Here is a 23,761-nt window from a genome sequence, read left to right on the forward strand (position 1 = left end):
ACCTCAGAGCTCGACGGAATGCCAGGCCTGCAAGACACGAGGGGGAAAAAAATAATAAAAGTTTTAATGACACAGATGCCATATTAAATGAGGCAGTTTTACAATTCACTTTGAATAGGACGCTAACTTATTACAAGTGTGTTATCAGAAGGACGATAAGATTTATAACTCCAAGAGTCAGCTTTTCGCCTTAATGACAATGGATGTTAAGGGGAGGAAATCTGTTCTCTATTAGAGAAGATGAGAGTCCCTTCCCTGTTTTCGGGCCCTTACAGATGGGTCCAGGAGAGCAGATACCAAGCCCCTTTGTGTCTCCTTATGAAAAATTATCTCTTTCCCCTTTGGCTATGAAAATGGGTCTCTTTGCTGGGTGAGCACCTCGCTCAGCTTTTGAGCTTGAGCTTGAGAGAGGGCGAGAGAGAGAGAGAGAGAGAGAGAGAGAGAGAGAGAGAGAGAGAGAGATCGGACAGGAGACAGGGATGGGAATGGAGGTGAGGGGGTGGGGGCGGTGCTCAGCCCTCCGGTTCATGCAGCAAAACTATTTCCCCGTCTTTCTTTGCCATACAAAAGATGGCTTTCCCCTAAACCAACACAGTAAGCAAACTTTAAAAAACTGGGGTCCTATTACAAACCAACGCCCAGCACTAACTGCTTTAAAATTACTGCATAATTAGATTTAGTTGAATTTCACCATTAATTAGGCAGCCGCACTGCAGGGAGCCTTTGAAATCTGAGAAAATGGGAAAAATCATCTGAAGCACGTTTTTAAAACCCAACTTCAATAAATCTTGACGAGGCCCGGAATTCGGAGAGTACCTCGCTTCCCTCCCAGGCGGCTGAGGGTAGGGGTCTCCAGGCCCGGGCAGGGGCTGGAATTGGACGTAACCGGCGATCCCCCCATCCGCTGAGAGCTCGGCCAGGGCCAATCCACTGTCTCTCCAGAGGCCCCCTGAAGACCCTCTCTGGGAGGCCAAGTCTGTCCCACGGCCGGCCTCGCCTGCTCAAACCTATTAAAGAAAGGGGATCCTCCGCTGCGGGCGCACTCCTGCCAGGGGCGCCGTCCACGCAGGCTCCCACATTTCTAGGGCCTGCGACCACCCGCCCGGAACCCGCTCTCGGCCGCTGCGCGCCCCCAAGCCAGCCCTCCGCCAGGAAAGCCACGTTTGCTTTAACTTTGACAGGCAAACAGCAAGTTCTGCCCACGCCCGGCGGGGTTCGCAGCCCAGCCTCCACTCCCCGCCCCCCCCCCCAGCTGGACCCGGCCCGCACAAACCCCGGCGCAGCCCCTGCATTAATGAGCGCGAGCACTGACCAGGTCTGTAAATACTGGCCTCTCCCCCTCCCCCTATACCATTCAAACATTTAAGATGCTTTGAGGATACAGACTTTTGCTTTTTCTAATTTGGCTCCTGTTGGGAAGGGAGACATGAAATAAACTCTCCTAATAATTATACGGGGCGGGGAGGGGGCAAGAGAGAGAAGGGGATACTGCGTTACCAGTATTTTCCCTGCGAATTCTGCTGCTTTAATTACAGAATAATCGAGGACCGCACTCACTCGCCAGCAAGTTTAAAAGAGGGTTTTCTGCCTGCAGATGGAATGGCCTTTAGCCGCCCCCCGTCTTTTTTTTTTTCTTTTTGGTAACCAATGTGTTTTCTATTACCCGGCCCTGCAGTGCCTGGCAGCCCGGCGCTCGCGGTGCAATGGGAGACGCCATGTTGGCTCAGCTCATAGGACCAAGTCAAAAGCGAGCTTCGAGGCAGAGTTTCACACGCTCGAGCTCCCCCTGACCGCCCCCCGCCTCCGCCCCCCGCCTGTCGCCGCTTCGTGCACATCCAGGGAGTGCAGCTCCGCGCGCCCGGCACCCCGGACTTTACGGGGGCGCTGGCGGAATTCCGCCGCACGTAAGTGGGGGGCGGGGGCTGGGGGGGGGCAGGCACTTTTCCGCAGCTGTTGCCAACTCCAAGCCCCCGTCCCTGCAAGCCAGCCGGATGCAAACGCAGCCGTCTCCGCAGAACCAGCCCCGGACGTCGCCCGCTAACTTTGAGCCCCAGCCTCTCGCGGCCCAGAGAGAACTAATGCTGAAAGGCCGAGGCAGGGCGACCGCGAGCCGAGCGAACGGGCTACATTCCGCCCCCCCCCCCCACCACACACACACCCCCAGCTCAGTCTTCCCCCAGGTTTGTTTGAAAGTGGCGAGAAGCAGCGATCGCCCCTCTCTCTCTCCTCGGACTATTGTTGCATTTCGCGTCTAACTGGGTTCTCTCACACCCCCGAGCGCCAAGAGGAGGGAGGAGGAGCGGGTTGGGAAAAGAAATAAAGCGAGCTCAGATCAGATGGAAAAAAAAAAAAAAAAAAGCAAGGAAAAAGAGACACTTAAAGGGAAAGAGTCGCCATGTTTAGCAGCTTTTTTAAAGATCTCGTCAATTTCACACAGAACGCACTCGCTGGGTCCCAGCCCTCGTCTTTTGTCCAGTTCAGTTGCAGCAAAGATCTTTTGTTCTAACTCAGCGTGAAAAGAAAAACTTTCTTTAAATGCAATAAACTTAAACCAAACTCAAGACTCTAAACAGATCCTCCTCCGGCCACTCTAAACATATACAAGGGGTTTTGTTTTAACCGTTTGAAAAATTTTGGGTCCTGTTTTTCTGCCTTGCAGACCCCAAACTCATTGCTGAAACTCAGAGAGTGAGAGAGAGATTTCCAATGACTAGAACACATGCTTAAAGCATAATAAAACAGGGACTGTCTTTTGCTTTGAAAATCATAAATTATAATTTAATGCCAATAATAATTTACAACAAATGGCTGTTTACAATAAACTAACACAAAACAAACAAGGAAAAGGGCCTGTGTTTTACTTATTAGAGAAACTTCACACACACATGGATAGCACTTGCAAGAGGAGAAAATAAACAACCGACAAACCTCGAGCTAAAAGGTCAGCGATATTCTGCCCTAAGAACATACTTATATTTATGTATGTATATATCTACAGAAAGAAGCTGGGGGTCAGATGAAGGACTCTGCTCAGATGCACAAATCAGATTTTTCTGGTCTACATGTATTGACTGGAACTGAGTATCAAAGTTTAATACACTTTACAAAATGATCCCTTTTCTTCCGCCTCCCCTACCCACCCGCTTTTCAAATTAAACCACAACATAGTGAAGTATGGTGGGGGTGGTGGTGCTGGAAAGCCTCAATAAGAACAAAATTGCAAGCTCCCACACACTGAGCTTCCTTCAAACCAGGAAAAGAGACAGAGGAGGGAAAAAAAAAAAGCTCCAAAACAAAATAGTTACTACTTCCAAATCAGCACACCCTGTAAAGTTTCCTTCCTTTTTTCTTTCTCTTCTTTTTCTTAATTTGGCTTCTAAGGACAAAGGATCCCAAGAGCAGTACAGATTGTATCTACACAATCCGAAATGTCAAAATGTCGATGTGTTTTTATGTACATAACTCCAGTGGAAAAGACTCCCTTGACCTGTGGTCATGCTCTCACAGAATGAACGTAAAGGGGGGAGGGGAAAGGCAGGCCAACGGCAAGTTATCATATATACACTAAAAACAGACCCTTCAGCGCTCTAAGCTATATCACTGAATTTGAAATCCTCTCAACAACCAAGCTAGATGAGAACCACAGAGTATTTTTAAAAATCACACCTACTTAAGAAAAAACTCACTGCAAACAACTGCCCTCTATTTACAATGCTGTGATTAGCTTGCTAGAACTGTCTTTTGCTTAACTGTCAGAAATGTACAAAACAGTATTTTTTTCTGATCATAAAATAGATACTGATCTCAAGATTTCTAATACTTTCCACAATACCTTCCCTAAGCAGGCACTTAAGTGTGACAAATATAAGGGCCTTTTTTTTCCTGGAAAATCCATTTTTAATTAAAAGGAGGATTAAGGTGAATGGGGGTGGTTTACTATATCAGTATGGCACTTCCTAAACCATAGATAAACCATTAACTTCAGCTTCTCCCCCCCCACACACACACCCAAATTAAACAGGCAAATACACTAGTCCACCTTTGAACAAACTGACTGAGGGGAGTAAACAAATGGACCCCCGGCCCGGCTCAGCGAGAGCTCACAGGGGCTCTTCTGGATGAGAAAGACAGTGAGTGGGGACAGCCAAGCAGATTTCAGATATCAAATAATATTTTAATTTCTGAATACTTTCAATTTTCCTTGGAATATAACACACAAAGACTCGACCAAACAGTTCAGTTATTATAACTTTTACAGTATACAGAAATGTTGCACTTAAAAAAAAAACCTTCAGTTTTTTTAAAACACAAACTGTAAACTCTAAGATACTGAATCAATCACGTTACCTATAAGTGCCAACAGTGTTATTTTGTCATGCTGATTTCAATGGTATTTTTTTAAAAAGGGAAAATATCAACAATTATAATACAAAGGGTTTGCAAATATACAAACAGATATAGGATTTTCGTAACAATTCAAGAACTAAGCGGGACCCAATTCAAATTACAAAAGTTCACTTTTTATTCAAAACCTCAGCATGTGTCTTGGACACATTCCTTGGCTGCCAATAAATTCCACAGTTCATTCTCTTTCTTAAAATATTTTTAAAAAGCTAGGTTTGTCATGGTGTCTTTTTTGGGGGGAGGGCAGGGATGGGGAAGTTAAGTGTTGTATGTGGTTCCTCCAGTTTCAAATTAAGAGTGCTCAACTTCACCTAAAATTTTTGGTCACCACTTGTAAGTGCGTTTCCATCATCTTTGAGTTGCCTTTTAAAGTTTTATGTCTTCCTATGATATTTTCATGGACTCAGTTTTAATTCTTGCAGAACATATATTTTAAGGATACACAGTTTTTAAGAAGCCAAGATTATATCAAAACTTATTATAGAACCACAGAATAAACTGGTTTGGAACCAGGAAAGTACAAAAAAGAACAGCTAGAGGTACATAGACACAGGACAATTAATAATTTGGAAAAAAAAAAAGACTTACTTTCTCCATTCTGCTAATTTTCTCCCAATCTCCTTAAATGCACTTTTAGCAATATTTTTCAAAATTTTACCAAAAAAAGAAAAAGACTAATTTCCTTTTTATACAAAAATGATAAGTAGCAAGTTGTTCTGACCGACACAGGAGTTTGTTTTTTTTTTTTAATGCATTCTGTAAAAGTTCATTTGACAGTCTTTTTTTTTGAAATTCACAGTCCATTAAATTCTTCCCCTCTCTTCTTTTAGCAAACTTGTAACATCCTTTTATATCCTTTCTTAACAGAAGGAATTTAAGCAAACAAACCAGTCTTTTGCCTTTTCTTTCTCTCTGTTTCACTCCCCCTTCTTATTTTGATTTATTATTTATTGAATTGCCATATACGGCCAGTTAAAACTGCTGCCGGACAGTAACATATCCCGGATGAGGGTTTCGATGGGGGTTTTACCTACCAAACGGACGAAAAACAATTGCTCTATGACTGAGGAGGAGACCGTGCGGAGGGAAGGGAGGCGAAGCAAAAGCTTTCCGAATCGCGTTGGTTGGTTGGGGTACTGGCTCCTAACGTATTCTTCCAAAGCACACTGGGACTTTTCCTGCAAGCTTTCCACATGGGCTACATCAGAGAGACCACAGGCATCTGGAAGAAAGTTAAAAAAAAAAAAAGAAGAAGAAGAAGAAAAAGAAGAAGAAGAAGAAGGAAAAGAAGAAGAATTCAGTCATCAGATTAAGAGGTTTGAAATGGGTCACATGAGGTGTGTGTACAGGGCTCTGTCAAACTGCCCCAACCGGAGTTGAAGCAAATGCCTCTCTGTACTGAAAACTTGGGCGGAGGGGAGCTGGCTGGGGGGCGGGGACGGAGTGGGGGGGAAGGAGAGCATGAGACGATCCTGGCGTATTTGCTTAAAGTCAAACACAGCTCTGAGCACTGCAGGCTTTCACTGTCCCAGTCCTCAGACTTGGGCACTGGGAGGCCCAAGCCAAGTGCATTGGATGAAATCTGGCTCAAGTCAGTAAACAGACAGACAAACAGATGAAACCAAAACTGCCAGGGCTCCTCCCCCTCCTCCTCTGTAAATAATAGTTTGGCTTATAATTATATGGGGGGGGGGGGGCAACAACCTGGCCCAGCCTCTAGTAATGGCGTCCATGACCTAGCCTCAGATTCTCCCCAAAGAGGGCGACTCATTTTTCTCCAGTCTTTGAAACTGATTTAAGTGGCCCTTTAAAACTGATCTTGTCAGTACAGCCCTATTGAAGGGCAGCCATGCAAACTGTGATCTCTCTGTTCATTTGCGCTGTTTCTTTCCCCCCTTTTCTTCTCTCTCCCTTTTTCTCGTACCCCCCTTTATGTATGTATGTATTTATTTATTTTTTAAAAACCCAGGTCCCTCCAAGAAGAAACCCCTCCCTGTTATCTTCAGGAAAACACTTTTCTCTTTCTCAGATATGGGAAAAATACAATAAGTGCCTTTGAAAAGAGAGGCTTCTCAGTGAAGGCAGTGCAGGTTGTGACCTGACCTTTTTGGGTTCCCCAGACAAGACTGGGGCTACACATGCATATTGTGAATCCTTAAAACAGCTGCCACTGCCTCCAACCCAAGAACCAGAACACACATGCAATTTCCTCGTGTGTGTATCTAGGACTCCGCATGTAAAGAATGCATAGGTGTCTGTGGTCAGGAATTAAAAGATCTGTTTGCACAGGACTCCCTCCCTCTGCATTGGTACACTGTGTGTCTCCCTATGAATCAGATAAGAGGGACCTTTATCTCTTTGTGAGGCGATTTGCATTCTCCACATAGGCCTCTACATTTTGCAAATAGTAATAAATTAAACTGTTACGACAGTATCAGGCATTTCTTTCCTTGAAAGACCAAGGGTAAGGCTAAGAGCTAACAATGATAGCGAGAAATTAACAACACCCCCATCATCTGGGATGTTGGGCTGGGTGTAGCAGGGTTGTGGGATGGGGGTGAAGGTGGCTGTGGGGTAGGGGAATATCCTGCCTGTACACTTGCATCAGGCAAATGTTCTAGTTATGACAGTTCCCCTGAGAAAAATACTCCAGATCCAAGCCTCTCTCCATAGAGCTCTTCCTTGCCCAGACACTGCCCTTTAATTGATTACCTAAGGACTTTCAAAGGCAGAATTTGGGGTGGCTGTTGGGGGGGGGGGTTATGTGTGAAAAACAGCAACGTATAACAGACAGTGGGTTAAGGACTCAGAACCTGCAATCGATTGAGCTAATGACTGGGGTCCCCAGATTTCCTTCAAACAATAAGGAAGAGATTGTGGATCTTTTTGTCTGCCACAGGAACTACTCAGCTCTCCTAGTGTCCGGATTACAAGCTGTGGAAACTGCAGTTTCTAGGTTCCAAGCCCTACCAACATCCAAATGTTTGTTATTCTGACTTAGGAACCCCTCTCCCCTCTCAGGCATGACAAAGGGATCAGCTGACAACTTAGACCAAGAGTGTGGAGGGGGTGATTTCCACCCACTTGGGATAGGCTGAACTCAGCCTGGAGGCAGCCAAAAGGCTCAGGTGTGGCCCAAAGTGGAAAGCCAGACACCTTCAAAAATCGTTTGGCCTCAAGAGTTAATTAATATTAGATCTATTACTCACACAGGTTAAACTATATACAAACTAATTAGATTTCATAATGCAGTCAGTGATGGTTTTATATCTCTGGCAACATTCATATACGCAGCCCAAGTTGGCATATACTTTGGGTTGTTTGAAAATTGCCTTAAGTGTTTGCCTGGGCAGAGGAAGCAGGAGGCCAGAGTCTTCCACCCCTTGCAGACATTCTGGACAGTTATGATGACCCTTTCTTCCTCTTGCCCCTTCCTGACAACTCTTCCTCCTCTCCTGTAAGATCTGCATTGTTTTAATAAGAATAGGATTTAGAAAATTGCTGCCCTCAGGTTGGATTTGCCTGGAGCTCCAACTCCTACTGGGTTAGCAGACAAACTTTTCCCCTGCAGGGCCAAACTTTCCCCTGAAGAGATGATGCCAGGACAGCGCCAGTGCTCAGAGGCATCTCCTGGAGGCTCAGCCAGGGTGACAGAGAGAGAGCCATGGGGTAGGGGAGACTGCACAGGCTCAGCTCGCCCAGAAGGCCGGGGCTGAGGGAGGGAGCAGGAACATGCATCCCAGTCTGGCAGGCCCCAGAGGCTTTCCCATGGCCCATTTTTCGAGCCTGTGTCTGAAGCAACTTTCCTGAAATCCACCCTTCCTCTCTAGTCCCCTGGACGGGCCTGGCGAGGCCCAGCACCTATACAAAGTTCCCACTCCAAGTTTGCACTCAACAGTTTGGCCTTTCAAGGGGGACGCTGGGCTCACTCTGGGGACTCCCAAGTTCTGAGGGTCCTAACTCTGAGCTAGGAGTCCTTGGGCAGGAGAGGGCAAGGCTCCTTCCTACCTGAGGTGAACAGGACTATGGCCTTGAGACAGCTGTACTCGGCGGAGTCGACGTGCAGCGCTTTGAGCTTCTCCACTTGCTCTTGGAAGATCCGTATGTGGTCCATAAAGGCGACCACTCGGTCGGCGGACATGGGTGAGGCGTGTAGGCCGGCGGCGGCCAGGAGCGGGGCGACGTGGAGGGGCATGGAGCACTGTGCTGCATTCAGCACGAACAGCTCGCTCCAGGTGAGGCGAAGCAGGGCCACCTGGTCGGTGATCTGCAGGTCAGGGAAGAAGGGGATGTTCCGGGCCCACTCGACGGCGCTGAAGAGCATCCGCGCGGCCAGTTCGCAAATGTTCTCGATGCCCATGATGTTGTTGGGCTGCATGCACTGGCTGCCGAAGCGCGACGTGGGATAGGGCTCGGCGCGCAGCAGCAGCGAAATATATCCGGACAGGTACGAGTGGCAGTTGAGAGGGTCCCCGTTGGTCAGCGCAAACTGCCCGTGGGTTGGCTGGGTGGGCGGCATCCTGCCCCTCTGCACCGCTGCGGGGAGGAAAGGAGACACCCCGCAGTTAATGACCAGCTTCATTCCCCAGCTCCCCCGGCAGGGTCTGCCCCAGCCCGACCCCCACCTGGCCCAGACCCCGCGCCGCGCCGGAATGGGCAGGCCTGCCCCTCTCACCGGCGCGCCAGGGCCACAGACCTGGAAGTCGCCGGGAACCCGGCAGCACTCCCCTCAAGCCACCACCCAGGCAGGCTTTGGCGGCCTGAGCGGCACACTTGCCTCCGAGGCCCGCTCGGGGCTGGGCCGCCGAGGACCCAGAATTGACCACTTTGCCTCGGGGTCCCCGGCACTGTGGGCGGGATGTAGTATTCTGGGGGCATCATTCTTCTTTACTGCTAAACAGCTGATATTTCTTATTGATTGGAGGAGAGGGAGCGGGAGGGGCGAGCCTGGGGGGGGGGGAGGGTGAGACGCTTTTGCAAAAGAAACAAGGGTTCACCCCAGACGGCCTGCGGCTAGCCCGGAACAATTCTCCCTCAAACCCCGCAGACCCAGCCCCAGCCCGGCGGGGAACCCCCCGGTGAGAGACGAGCGGAAAGCCGAGGTCTGGCGGCAGCCTAATCAGTGTGCGCGAAGAAAGAGAGACGGAGAGAGAGGGCGGAGAGAGAGGCCGGCCGAGGCGAGAGGAAGCCGGGGAGAGGCGGGGGAGCAGGCGGCCGGCGCCGGCGCAGCCCGGGGAGGGCCCGAGAGGGCTGGGGAAAGCTGGCGAAGCTCGGGCTCAGGCTGTTATCTGACGCCGGACCGGGAGAGTCGCTCTCGCAGAAACACAAAGAAAGCCCGGCGTTCGCTCGCCCTAGCCCGGAGCCCGCGCCCGGCGCCGAGCGCGCCATTGGCCGAGCACGGCTCGCGGCGCTCGGCGAATTTTATATCACAAAGACCCAACTCGCGCAGAGCGAAAGCAGCCGCTGAGGGCCCCTCGCCCACCCTTCCCTGCTCCCTATCGCGCTCTCCTCCTTTCAAAAGTGAAAGGAAAAAAGAAAACAGAGGTATTTTTTTTTTTTTTTAGCAGAATGTTAATCCACGGAGGGTCACATGAGCGCTGCCCGGGCAGCAGCGTTAATACGGCGAAGTGCATAAAATTGCCATTTGTAATTTGAACCTCCTGTACAAAAGTACAATCTCAGGTTGGTTTTTTTTTTTTTTTTGAGAAGGTGGGGGCTGGGGAGAGGGGTGGGGAGGAGGGACATATGTTGAACATGCAGGAAAAACAAGGGAGAGAGAGAGAGAGAGAGAAATCGAGAGGAAAGGCAAAGAAGTAAACCAGGCTTTAAAACAACAGACAACACCCCATCCCTCGCAGAAAGGCGAACTCGAATGAACTCGCAATCAATGCAAAGAAAATGAAACAGCCCGAAGAGAAAGTAGAGGAAGAAATCAGTCGGCCAAAGCATGCGGATTTGGGGGTCTGGGTTCCAGTGCAGAACTTGATTCTAGTATAAAACCCCTTTCAGCTGCAACACGAAGAGAAGAGCTTGGGGCTTCTGCGTCCTTACCCAGAGCAGGCTAGCCAAACGCACCCAGGGCCCCGGGACCCCAGGCGAGGGGGGAGGGGGGAGAAATGAGAGGCCGATACCTTCCCGTCTCATGCCCACTTTGAGGCACTTTTTGAGGCGGCAGTACTGGCACTGGTTGCGGTGGTGCTGGTCGATGGGACAGTTCCGGTTGGCGCGGCACGTGTAGCTCAGGTTCCTCCGCACGCTGCGCTTGAAGAAGCTCTTGCAGCCCTCGCACGTGAACTGGCCGTAGTGCTTGCCGCTCGACTTGTCCCCGCACACCACGCACTCGATGTGCTGCTGCTGCTGCTGCTTGTCGCCGCCCGGGCCGCCGGGGCCGCCCTGGCCACCGGCCGCCGTCTGGGCCGGCGTGCTGGCCGGGCCCCCTTGGCCCGGCGTCTGTGGCGTGTGCGGGGCGCCGGGCGGCGGGCCGGGCACAGGCGGCGCCTGCGAGGCCTGGCTGCCCTGCGAGCCGGGCACCTCGTCCTGGGGGTCGCGCCACGTGCTGACTACCATTGCCATATCTATGGGGGCCGCGTCCGGACTTCCTGCTCCCCTGGCTGCGGGCGGCGGCGGCTCCCGGGTCTCGGGCTCCGGCGCGCCGCCTTTTGTGTGTGCGAGGGTGCGAGAGGGCGCGGGAGGGCGCCCCGGGTGGCTCGGGGGCTGGTTGGTTGAGGTTGATTAGTTTTTCCTTTTTTGTTTCTGCTTTTGCAAAGTTTTGTCGATTGCTTGTCTGGCCCGGTGTGTTTGTTTTGTTTGTTTCCCTCGGCTCAGCTTTGTTGGTTTCGGGGGGCTTTCCGCCCGGAGGGGAGGGGAAGGGGCCAGGGGGGAGAGAGTGGGAGCAGAACGTGGAGAGAGAGGGAGGGGAGGGAGAGCTGCAAGTCGATTGTCTGGCTTCAAGACAGAAGTAGGAGGCAAAAAAAAAAAAAAAAAAAAATCTCTCCAAAGATCTCGCTCGCTCTCACTCTCTCCCTCCCTCTCTCGTTCACTCTCTCGCTCTTAGAGCTGGTGTGCCGAGGAGTTGGAGTAGGAGGAGGAAGAGGAGGAGGAAGAGGAGGAGGAGGAGAGGCGACTGTCCGGGGGCCAAGTCCAGGGCAGCCCACAGTCAGCCATTCAGGAAAGCCATCGAAATCAGGAGGACTGGGAGAGCGGAGGCGCCGGTCGCGGGCGCGCCCAGAGAGCCGGGCAGGCCGGGGCGGAGGCCGGCGGCCCGCGGAGTGGCCGGAGCGCTGCCCGGGTCCGGGGGAATCAGCATGAAAGTGGTCCGCGTCGGGCGCTGCGCGGCGTCGTCCTGGCGCTGGGCCGCCGCCGCCGCCGCCTGCCACGGGCGCCCGGCGCGCGCCTCGCTCGCTCCGGCCGCCGCCGCCCGCCTTCGCCGGATGGAGGCCGCTCGCCGCTCCCTGCGGGCCGCCCGGGCCGCCGCCGCCGCAGGAGCCGCCGCCGCCGCCGCCGCCGAAGCTGCCGGGTCGGGCCCGGAGCCGCCGCGTCTAGCGCCGCCGCCGCCGCTGAAGCCGCTGCTGCCGCTGCTGCCGCCGCCGGAGCCGCTGCTGCTGCTGCTGCCGCCGCCGCCTCACACACATAGGGAAAGAGTCAACTCGCCGGCGGCGGGGGAGAAATGATAAAAGAGAGAGAGGAGGGCAGATCACCACCTAGAAGCACATCCTTCGTGCGCAGAGGGGGGAGAAAAAGACGGAGAGAAAGAATGAAAGAAGGAAAAAAGGCAGCACGGCACCCGGAGAAAGGAGGCAACTCGGGGAGAGGAGGAGGAGGAGAAGAAAACACACACGCGCGCACGCACACACACACCGCGGAGAGAAAAGAACAGAGAATCAAAGTGATCAAATATGCTAAAAAGGGGGGCGCGGGAGGGAATGCGATTTATAGGCGCCGGGGCTGGCAGAAGTGGCTTCTCCGCGATCAGCTCACTGAGCTCTCTATATAGTGAACTTTGACACGACTGCTGCAACTTAGCGCACGTTGCCATGGTGACGGCGCGCCTTATAAGGCAGCAGCCGGGGTTGGCCTGGCCAGGCGCGCGCGCGCCGCCCCCTCGTCGTCATTGGCCGGAGCGCGGCGGCCCCGCCATGGCGGCCGCGGGCTCAGCCCGGTCCTAGCGCGAGCGGTGTCGCGGCCGCGGCGCGGGGGGCCAAGGGGGGCGGGGAGGGGGCGGCCGCGCCGCCACCACCGCCAGGCGGGGGATGGGCCCGGGCCGGCCCCGGGCACGCGGCCCCCGGGCTCTCCGCACCCCGCACCGGAGGTTTCCGCCCCAGCGGGGAGAGGAGCGCGGCGCGCACACACAACGCCTCTTAAAGGCTCCGCGAGAGGCTTTGGATGAAGTCGAGGACTTCGCCTCCCGCAACTTGGCGATGCCACGAAATCCGTCGCTCGCGCACCACCCGGGACTCCAGGCGCATCTTTGTGCCCACAGTGCCAGAGAAAGAGAAAAGTTCCCCGGTTTCTTTGCAGAGGGGTAATGGGTGGGGGGGTGGGCAGGAAGGTGCCGCGAACCGAGCTTGGAGGCATTTACCAAACGAAAGATTTGGTCAAATCCGGGTGATGGTAGACCCTTCTCTTTATCAACTCTGATCACTTGCTTGGTTTTGTGGCTTATTTCTTTTTTCCCTTTTCGAGGGAAAAAAAAGTCGTTTAGCGTCTATCTTTTCCTTGTAGGGTTAACATTTCACAGGTATGTGGCCTGACATTTTAATTGCTCAAATAAAGCTTCTCGGATGCTGAGAAGCACAAGTAGACTTCATCTCATTGTCATGACGCAATTAAAATCAATTTTCCTCAACTTTATTCTCTCTCATTAGTTATAGCTAGCTCACAAGCCAACGTCCTGCCACACACCCAATCGTGGAGAGAGGTGAATAGACCGTTCTGCCCGCTGATGGACAAGCGGAAGCAGCCTGCCAACCTCCCCTGTGCATACCCTCTGTACACACATGTAAGCGCACATGTATCAGATGCACATTTGTCAATGTACACAGACAAAAACTTCAGTGACTGTGCTTCTAGGTCATGGACCAGTTGAGTACGAACTTCATTGTTCCTCGAGTTCCTTTTAAGCATCCATATAGTCATTAAAACACAACCAGAAATTCTGCTCCAAATTGGGAATAATACCAAGTACAACTCACAAAAACCACACACAAGCCATAGTCTATCTCAAGAGATTCACTGCAATAAGAACAACTTCATAGCCTGTGCCATTCTGCTCAATGTGCTAAAATCATCAACATGGATGTGTCTCTGAATTCCAGGGTGTTTGGTTTTAAACATCAAACATCTAGAATTGCCCCCATAGAATACACTATATTTCAACGCAGTAACCTTTCGGTTTGATTATGAGAAGTTAGTGAGTTGTGATTATTCAACATTTATGGAACAAAATTCTGACGCCATCATACACATTTTTGAACCGAGAAAAGCCGTAAACTGGTAAGCCAACCAGGTTTATGAACAATTAAAATATTTGACATAAAACACGCTAAGCTTCAGGAAACATGGACACATAAAAAGGGTAAATTAATGACCACAGGAAAGCATCCTTGATAGTTCAAAAAAATCGACGAGATGAAAGATTAAAAAAACCCCATAAACTAAACATATAATTGACCTGTGCTGGTGTGCACTTTGCATTCAGTACCCTTTACACAGGCAGAATCCAAGGAAGGTACTAAGTGAAGTTGTAGACAGACTAGGGGCTAGTTTTTAGGGAAGGAGGAAACCCCCCCCTTACACTTCATTCCTGAAAGCTTCTTAGCCCTCACCCCTTTTCCGCTGAAATCACGTATTTCACTAAAGCTGCAGGTGCTGGGATTATTTGAAAGTTGTAAAAAAAAAAAAAAAAACAAAACCCACAACCCAACTATAGTGGACACTGAACTATCATAAACCTGGTGTGTAATGAGATTGCCACAGAGAGAAGGCAGGCTGAGAATTTCAGGTTGATTAGAGACACAATATAACTTTCTCTTAAAGAGGACAGAAGGATGGAAAAGAAATCATTTCAGAGAAGGTTGTTTTTTTTTTTCTTGCCTTTCAACCCCTATGATTCAAGGGATTGCCTAATGCTACAAATGTCAGTAGACTAGGGGCAAACTCAACAGAGATGTGGCGGGGCTGTGTTGAAATAGGAAATCTAATGGGCATACCCATCTCAATTTCATAGAAGATGGGAATAATTGATTGTAGGGAAATCTTAATCTCGCCTCTTGAGTGCAGACACTTCCATAGCAAGATCACCTTTTACAGACATGAAGTGGGAAATTTTTGAGGAGGAAGAGCCTCCACAGTACACTTAGAGATTTTTAGTATTTGAAGTGCGCTCTGATGGTCTCAGCTTTAAAATGAAGAATTTCCCAATTTCTTACAGAACTGAAGCCTGCTAAAGCACACGACCACAGGGCTGCCATGAAAGTCAGAGGTGTTTCACTCTGCATTTTAGGATTCATTCAGTTATGGGGATGCTATCAAAAAATCCAAATAAATAAATAAATGACCCTATCAATTATAGTTAATTTTACTGCAGAGAAGAAGAGAAAGGACTGCAGACTGAGAAAAAAAAAGAGGGGAAATATTTTAAAATGTCTTCTTCAGAGATGCTCATTTCCCTTGAATAAACAGCTTTAACACTAACAGATAAATATCAATATGTCGTTACTGTTCAAAAAAAAAATCCAGCCCAGTCTTTTATTGTAGATGTAAATTTATTTTAATGAGAGGAATGGCAAGCTTTAATTTAGCTGGAGAAAGTTGGAAAAACATTTGTTTTACTCTGGTGAAAAAAAAAGAAAAAAGAAAAGTAAACCCACCCAGGAATATGATTTTCTTGCAGAAAGTGGCCTGATGGCTGTAATTCTCCACAAATTAAATCACAATATGAATACAGACCCCAGCAAATGCCGAGTTTAACTCTGAACTCAGTAGAAACCAGTTCTGTCCACCAGGATTCATTGAATTCCTCCTTTCCCTCAATCTAGTCCGTGTGTGTTTTTCTCTTCCACCACACTGGAGCTCCATGAATAGGGAAAGGGGCTTCCATTGTGTCCCTCTGAACTTCCAAGTCAATGCAATTTTTAACCACTGGCTTGTGGTACTTTGAAAATCACCAGGGGCTGTCAGAGTTGGGTCCTCTGAAAAATTTACAGTGCTAAATCAGAGCATATGCTGGGAGGGAAAAAATTGCTTAAGATTGGAGCAAGTACAGTATCTGTCTGCCCCCTAGTGTAAGAGTCCTCGCTGCCTAAAATTCAACTTTAAAAGAAAAGGAGCTCTTAAAGGGAAACGACTTTGAGCTCACGTAGGCATAGGAGAATGAAACTTCTGTACATTTTAATCTGAATAATTCTTCAGGATTTAAAATTAATTGGCTCTAGCTTGGTTGGACCGGACTCGGATCTCGCCACCTCTGCGTTTCCCGAGTCACTGGCGGAGAGGTGATGGTTTTTTTTTTTTTTTTTCCCCCTGAACTGGGTTTATGTGCGTCCCCCTCACCCCCTCCTCTCTTTTTCTTTCTCTGTCTCTGTCGTCTCTCTCGCTGGCTTTTTAAAAATGAGGAACCGTTCCTTGAACGTTCTGGACAGAGCACAGAATTGCTTCTTAAGTCAGCCCGACGCGGTTGCAATAGACAGCAAAAAGGTAAACGTTTGCCTGAAATCCGCACGCCAGCTCCACCACCCCGCCCGATGGTGAGTACCCTTCTCGTCGCGATTCTCCTCCTAGCTTTAACCGAGCGCTCGCCTCCCCGAGCCGCGGCCGAGGGCGCCGGGCAGAGCTTTCCTCCCTCCCTGCCTGGCTGGCTGTCAGTTGCACAAGGTTGCAAAATGAAGCGCAGAGGCAAATCGAACAGTAAATTCTGATACTTAGTGCGAGCCTCGCAGCTCCTTTGCTAGAAAACCGAGTCGTCTGTTGCTTGGGGGAAAAAAAAAAGCACGCTTATAGGACTGGCTTTTAGTTTTGCTCTATCGAAGAAAATGAGTTTGAGGAGACAGGACGAGGAGATGGGGAGGCACCGCAGTCTTTACGCTTCGGTTTAATCATATTTTGGCAGCTTTGCAATTGTATTTTCCCCCTCTTCCCCCCTCCACCACCTCTCCTATCACACACATGTAATAAAATATGGCAATGCATTGAATTGACTGCCCCCCTCCCCAAACCTCTGAAACCACAGTCCTAGGCATTTCATACACGTTAGCAAACCGATATTTTGAAAAGCCCCAAGTCATCCCCAGCCCCACACAGCACAAGGAAAAAAGTGAGAAAGGAGAGAAAGAGAGAAAAAATACTGTAAGTAAACATACCAAAACCATATTTGCCTTGTTCAAGGTCCCAAACCGCTTGCATCTTCCTTCTAAACTGGAATAACTCTCCTTTAGTTTGGCGGGTGAAATAAACGCTTTGTTGGCCCCCTGAAAAGATGTGTCTTTGATAATTAAAGAGAATCTCCTCCTCGGTGTTTATCTAAGCGATTGTGCAAACTGATAAAAAGTAGGCACTAGCCTTCAGGGAAAAAGAGGAAAGGTGAAGGGAGAGATCTTCCACCTCAAGGAAGTGCTTCCCCATGTATTAGGCGTTCTCAGCCTTGGAAAACCCTGCACACTAACTTTAGAGAGACGAGGTTTCAGGGAGCTTTGTACATAGCTGCTGAGGAATGCAAGCCTCGCCTTTAAGAAAAAAAACCCCAAACCGTAGGTAGGAGATGTCTGGAGTGATCCTTGTCTCTCATCTCATTCCTTAGAAGGAAGAGTGCGTTGTTACACCTTGTTTGGGGCTGGAAAGACGAGACTTTAAAAACACCCGTCCAATTGAAAAAAATCTCCCAACTTAATGAGTTTAGTCGGAGGCTGGAGCAAACGGCTCAGCCTCAGCAGAAAACCGCCAACAACTATAGGCGATATTGCAAAGCAAGACGACCCGAGGCACAGCCAAATTCCACTGTTTGGGGTCGAGAGGGATGGAGGCTAATCCTAAAGCAAGTTGGAAAAAAACAGAGGTGGGAGAGGAGGGGGGAAAAAGCAGCAGCCTAGCAGACTGGCAGACAGGCTCCCCTCACCCTGGATCAAAGATAGAACTTGAAACAGGAGGGCAACATTTTTTCTAGGAATCCGTTGGAATCCTCATTTTTCTACTTTTAACTTGTGTCCCCCCAAGTGATTTTTCCCTGTCCCCTGCAGATGCCCCCCTTTTCCAGTTCCCATTCTAGAACTTTCCTGAGGAAGAAACCTATTTCTTTTGGGGGGAGGGGTTCCCAATTTCAAGTCTTCAAATAATGAATGCTTAATTAACCCCCTCCCTTCACCCACCCTCCCAAATGAAAAAAGGAAGCAGGAATACAGTAACTAGACAAAATTGAGAATAAACTATGTTGCCTCTTGCAGTTTTAACACAGTTTTAACTAATGGATTTTTTTGTTTTGTTTTAAGAGAAGAATAATGGGGAAACACGGATCTTTTATTTTAGGAAACTGTTATGGTAAGATGTATGTCAGACTTGACAAATGGAACGAACGCTCTTCGGCTGCTTCTTGTCCTTGTCTTAAACAGGAATTAAGTTAAACACAGTGCTGAATGTTAATTACATGTTTACTGGCTAATGAAAATTACAAATGGTTTTGCCACCTCAAACAATGATGAAAACTCTGAAGACACTGTAATTATATACTTTGAGGGAAATAACTCAGAATATTGATCATAAGAAGTGTAAATCTTTTTTTAACTATTCATTAATACCATAAATATGGGCTACAGAAGTTTTTCCTTGTGGTTTGTCTCATCAGTTATATTGAGTGGATGGATGGTGAAGCTTCTCTGGGGAGGTGGTGAACTCATTCTCTTATAGAAGGAGGCCACTTGTGTAACTGGGGTGGGGTGCCCCCTCCCTTCTGCCCCCGCCCCCTTTAACCCCGGCAGGAGGTCGAGGGATAGTTCAACAGGGGGGCTGGGCTCAGGGCAGGTGAAGGTGATCACTGCCCAGCCTCTCCCCTCCCCTGCCCTCCTCTCTCCTCTTCTCCCCCCTCCCTTCCCTGCCAGGTCTGATCGATGACAGCCTTCCCCAGCCTGGGCGCCTGTCGGATAACCTGGCATTCGGGTTCCTTATGGAGGACAACTCACCGCAACCCAGCGATGCTGCCCTGACAACTTAAGTTCCTTCCTTCAGAGGTGGCTAGGGCAGTTCATTGCAAGAAAAGAAGAAGAAGAAGAAGAAGAAGAAGAAGAAGAAGAAGAAGAAGAAGAAGAAGCAGCAGCAGCAGCAGCAGCAGAAGCAGAAAAAAAAAAAAAGTTGAGGTGGAGGGGGTTATTGGGTAAGGTGGCTCAGGCGGCGGAACCAGAACCGGTTTCCCTGGGTTGGGAGTAGAGAAGTGTTGTTGTTGTTGTTGTTTTGGTCTTGTTTTAACTTTGGCCTGAGTTGTAACTCTGCACTCTGCAGCGTGGCAGTCACTCCGATCTTGGAGGTCAAAGGTGAGGGCTGTACTAACCCTAAAAGGCTTGTCTGGCCTGGCCAGAAGGCTGAAGGCGCAGAGAGGTGGGGGTGTTGTCAGCCATACTGCCTGAGGCTTCAGAGGGGGTGTCTGTGAAACCCACACGCGGTGGGCACAGAAAACCGAGAGCCGGTTTTAAGTGCAATATTGAGGATTTTTTAAAAAGTGCCCTAGGCTTGTGGGACTGGAGTCCTCTCTTTCCCTGAGAATTCCCAAGGCGCTGGTCTTTGTCTTAGAAGGAATGGAGTTTCTGAATGGTGTGAAAGGGACAGAGAGGGTCGCTTCAAATCGATTTTACTTGTCCTTTCTGTCTTTTCGGATCAACGCCCTTCAATGGGCACAGAGGTGCTCTTTCAACCAAAAACTTGTGCTACATTTTCTGCCTGTATTGGTGCTAAATACAATAAGCACTGGGCAGATTTTTTTTCTTTGCTCTCCAAAGCAAGAAAGCACCCTAATTAAATTGTTTTATATGGACAGTCAAGACGGACCAATTAAGTATGCATTAGTATAAAGATATAGTCTGCAGATAAGGCAGTTTACAAAATCGGGAGTAGGACAAAGGAGAGGGCGCTAGCTTTGGGGAGGGGTGCGCGGACCCAGCAAGGTCGCTCACCTTCCTCCCTGGGCCCGAGGGAACTGCAGAGTCCAGGGCCCCAGGTGAGAAGAGAGCAGGCCCGCTAACAGGTGGGCAACAGTGTTGAAGTCTTTCAGGCCTCAGCCGCCGCCCCCGCCCCCCCCCCCCCGGGGCGGAAGAGCGCTGGAAACCCAGAGGCTTAGTAGCCCTTACATCTCCCCACTCGGACAACGTAGTCGTCCGAGGTGGCGGGTCCCGAAGGAGAGGCGAGTCCGGGTCGGGCCCACTGCCTGGGGTCCAGGTCCAGGGCGCGGCCTTGCCGTGAGTGTGCGCTCCCAGGGGAGGCTAGGAGGGCCTGGGGTGACGTGGACTTTGCCCCTGCGGGGCCCGCAACCCTCTGGCACCCAAGGTCAGGGCAGGAGGCCCCGTTCCAACACATCCACGCCCAACGCTTTTTCGCTTCTAAGGAAACGGGAGCTTCTCTGCGAGGAAAGTAAAGTTCCCACCCGACGCCCTCCGGCCCAAGGGGCGTCGAGGACCAGCCTCAGAAATAGGGGAATGACCGAGGGTCAGAGAAAAGGTAGCGAGAGTGGCTCCTTGTTCGGCGAATGGAGATGTGGGCCTCTCCACCCTCTCTCCGCCCTCTGAGGTGTGGGCGGGCAGAGTGCACCTCGCCCCGAAGGCGAAGACCCCCAGAGCAGGGGCCTGGGCCTCCCCGCGTCGCGGCGCAGGTCTGTGATAGATGGTCCCCGGGCCGCGGGGGCGCGAGCGCAGCGCGCTGCCGCAGGAAGGGCGCGCGGGGCGCACAGGGCGCCCTTGGCCGGGGGCGGAGGGGGGTGGGAAGGAGAAGAGGCGAGAATTAGAGCCTGGGGAGGTGGCTGAATGTCAAAAGTAAAAAGGTTGAAAAGCCAATTTTCCCGGCGCGCTTTCGCCCCCTTTTGCTGGTTGCCGACGCCGTAAATCAGCGGCCGGCGGCGAGGGCGGGAGGAGCCCTCTCGGCAGGCTCGGCGCGGCCCCGCCCGGACCGTGCGCACCTCCCGGTGGTCCCCGAATCGATCTGAAGCCTAGCTGAGGATGTCACCGCACTAAATATTTACTGATCACACACAAGTAGCCGGGGCTCGAACGATTTTCTTCTGTGAGGAGAGCGCAGAGAGAAGGGTAAATCATTTTATTAGTGTGGATAAAGCCCAGAGCACACTCCGGGCTGGAGTGTTTTAAGATGTGTCTTCAACGGGATGAAAAGAGTTAGGGAAATCGATACGGAGTGATTAGAAGCCCCCGGGGTGACGAAGGGGGCCCAGGCTTTCAGGGATTTGGCGAGGCTGAGAAGGGGGAGCAGCCCTCGAGGGGGGCGGCCGGACCACCGCCAGGGAGCTCCCCGGCGCAGGCCTCCGCGTCTCCCTACTCGACGGGAGACGCAAGGGCGCGGCAATCCGCAGGGAGTCCGCCGCGGCCCGGCTTGGCTTCTCCCGGCCGCCGCCGGGGAAGGGTTGCGCAGGCCGCCACGGAGCCAAGGGCTTGGGAGCCACGGGCTCCACGCTTACGAGGAACAGTGGTCAGGTGGCCACCGGAGTGGAACGCAGGCCCGGCGCGGGGACGGTGGCAGGTCCCCCCACAGTGCGGTCACTCCAGGCAGCCTCCTGGAGTAAAGGTGTGACCCAAACGGGTTGCATTTTTCCGCCCCAGCCGCGACCCGCAGCATTTCCGAACTTTCTCCTTGATTTATCTCTGTCCCTTTTCTCCTTTGATGTTCCCAAAGAGGACGCAGCGGCCCAGCCCCGCTGGCTGCCTCTCCCTCCCACCCACCCAGTGTCTAGGGCGGCCGCCGGGTGGCGGAACCCGCTGCGGACCACAGGGCTAGTGGATGGCAGGTTCGGGGCTCCTGTGCAGGTGGGAGGAAGACTGAGGCCGACGAGGAAGGCAGGGGCAGGGTGACATACCCCAGCGGAGCCCCCAGCGCGTCTCCGTGCTCTCCAGGGCGGGAAATTAGCTTTGGGGGGAATCAAGCCAAGCTCCAGCGATGGAAATCGGTCTGTGGCCCCCAAGGCTAGGTGCAAGAGCCTCAAGTGGCAGAGGGGCTAAGTCTTCCAGGGCTCGATGAAGTTAGCAAGACTTTGGCGGGGGGGGGGGGGGGTGGTTGCTGGGAGGGAGAGGAGACCTTCTCCCCAAACTCAAGCAGCAAAGTCCTGGCGTGAAAATGGCTTTTCACTTCTAGAAGCGGGAGTCTCGCTGGCTCCTGTGAACAAACCTCGAGGTTCGACACATCTGCAAATAATCAAGAGGACACTAATTTTGGGGGGAAAAGGAGGGGCGGAAGGTGAGGAAAGGGGAGAATCTCTTTCGTTTCTTCTTCCTTTTCCAGCACCTGACCTCTTCTTAAAAATCTGCTCTTTCTGAAGAAGCTGATAGATTATTTGTTTGTTTGTTTGTTTATCCCTCCTCCTCCCCCCACCCGCCAGATTGCTCGATTTTCTTGGCAGCTTGAGGAATTCAGTTCAGGTTGCCCTGCTTGGTCCCTCAATGCAACAGAAAATATAACTTCAGATCCAATTAACCGTTTTTTCAGAAGGGATTATTATTATGATTATTATTATGAATCTTAATGGATGGGAACGATGTGTTCAGGTGTGAGGTGATTGGTGCCTCAAATCCCTTCCTTGATAATCCTCTAATTCCTGGGATGGCAGCTCTAGAGTATCGCTGACCTGAGGCTGTCAGGAACCGGGTCTCCATTAGCCCTTCTTGGTCTTGGCCAGAGCGAAGGTTAACTACACTAATATACCAGAGGGGCTGTAGCAAAGAAGGAAGCAAGAAAGGGGAAGGAAAGGAAGAAGAGAGGAAGGTAGGAAGGCAGGGAGGAAGGACAGGAGGGAGGGGAGGGCGGGGAAGGAAAATTCACTCTAGTTGCAGGGATTTAGAGCTCCCTGCCCTTCACTGGTCTCCCCCACCCCCATCCTTCCTAGGAAAGCAGGTTTCCATTCAGGGAGACAACAGTGTCATCCATCAAGGAAGCTCACTCCATGGAGGTGGACTTTAGGGAATAGGAAAACATAATGTAGTGAAATATTTTCTTCCATTTAACTGACCACCCAGCTCACTTAAAACAATATTTCTAACATGTCTACAACAGGAGATTATAGTGGGAGGGGGTTTCAAAACCCCCAAATCTACTACATATTTTACCTTTTTCATTTAAGTAAAAGCTAATTTAGAATCTTGCCAGTAGCCAAATTATAGCCATAAAATCTGGATGAGATTAGGAAAATATTCATTCTGCTGGCTTTAAACCTGGTGGCATTTTAATGGGTAGTTATATAATAGTTATGTGCATGAAGGTGTATGCGCATGGGTGTGTATATATTCTTATGGTGTTAGAAGTTCTATGATGGATTAAAGGTTCATATACTCAAGCACTAGATAGAGGCTGTCACTCATGTGTACATGCAGGGGTCTGGCTTCAGAAAGCAGTGCAAAAAAGAGTCTTGAATGAGCTCCTTGGAATCACTATTGTTGAAATACAAGCTGAAGCAAGTTAGTAATGGTAAAGCTATTGTGCAGTGCAGAATCATAAAAAGACACTTCAAAGTAAAAATGTCAATTTTCAGTTTGGCAGCTTTGGCAGGGCATTTAAACAAAAGGTGAGCATCTTTTGCCTAATATATATTTAAAAATTCAACAACATGATCTTCTATTTTACTTTTCAATGAACTGAAGAATTAAAAGAGAGTAGGTTCTAGATACAGATAGGCTTGTTGTCCATGTAACCAAGTCTCATGTGGGCTATACACATGCTTTTAATTTTACAGTGCAAGGCAATTCCTGATGAGAAAGTTCTAAAGACATCTAAAGCCATGTGGACATCAGCTCTTATTTAGAAGTGGACAGAGTGAGGAAAGATCATCTCATTCTGTATTTTTCCCCTTTTTTGCAAGAGCCTGGTAATGAAATCTTTAAAATGACAGTTCATTTTTGGTATGTCAAAAAAAAGCATTAATCAAATGGCATCAAGTGCCAGTCACTTGAATGTGAAAGTGTTAGTAAGGCAGATATCCAGATAAATTAATATTGTTGATTAGCTGCATCAGTGTACTTAAATAAAATACAAACAGAACAACAAAGGGGGGTTATCTGATTTAAGTTCCTTTAGCCACAAACTCAAGGTGCATTTTGGAAGGAGGGAAATAATTTAAGGATTAATTTTCATTCTACTGGTTTTTAGAAGGCTGAAAGAAAAGTTTCAACAT

At 50.1% G+C, this 23,761-nt stretch overlaps 1 protein-coding gene across 2 annotated transcripts; it reads right to left on the minus strand.

Moving 5' to 3' along the window:
* Positions 1-4,498: 4,498 nt before the first annotated feature.
* Positions 4,499-17,388, minus strand: NR2F2 (nuclear receptor subfamily 2 group F member 2). 2 transcript variants are annotated; one of them, XM_027570441.2, is made up of 3 exons: positions 16,761-17,388; positions 8,413-8,940; positions 4,499-5,626 (listed from the first exon to the last, which is right to left on the minus strand). In XM_027570441.2, exons 1-3 carry the CDS (start codon positions 16,801-16,803, stop codon positions 5,352-5,354), a joined length of 846 nt encoding a protein of 281 aa, XP_027426242.1. In that variant the 5' UTR covers positions 16,804-17,388; the 3' UTR covers positions 4,499-5,351. The 2 variants fall into 2 exon arrangements, with proteins under 2 accessions (XP_027426242.1, XP_027426241.1); XM_027570440.2 differs by lacking the exon at positions 16,761-17,388 and adding an exon at positions 10,536-11,467.
* Between the last annotated feature and the right edge of the window lie 6,373 nt (positions 17,389-23,761).

This window comes from Zalophus californianus, chromosome 6, assembly GCF_009762305.2.
Source record: "Zalophus californianus isolate mZalCal1 chromosome 6, mZalCal1.pri.v2, whole genome shotgun sequence".
Classification (NCBI taxonomy): domain Eukaryota; kingdom Metazoa; phylum Chordata; class Mammalia; order Carnivora; family Otariidae; genus Zalophus; species Zalophus californianus.

What these genes read in the sequence shown, in the direction of transcription:
- NR2F2 (XM_027570440.2), bottom strand. Translation starts at nt 10,977, where the DNA reads ATGGCAATGGTAGTCAGCACGTGGCGCGACCCCCAGGACGAGGTGCCC. An exon ending in AGTGGGCATGAGACGGGAAG is followed by an intron (nt 8,941 to 10,535) that starts GTATCGGCCTCT and finishes TCCTCCCCGCAG; the next exon opens with CGGTGCAGAGGGGCAGGATG. An exon ending in CATAGTCCTGTTCACCTCAG is followed by an intron (nt 5,627 to 8,412) that starts GTAGGAAGGAGC and finishes ACTTTCTTCCAG; the next exon opens with ATGCCTGTGGTCTCTCTGAT.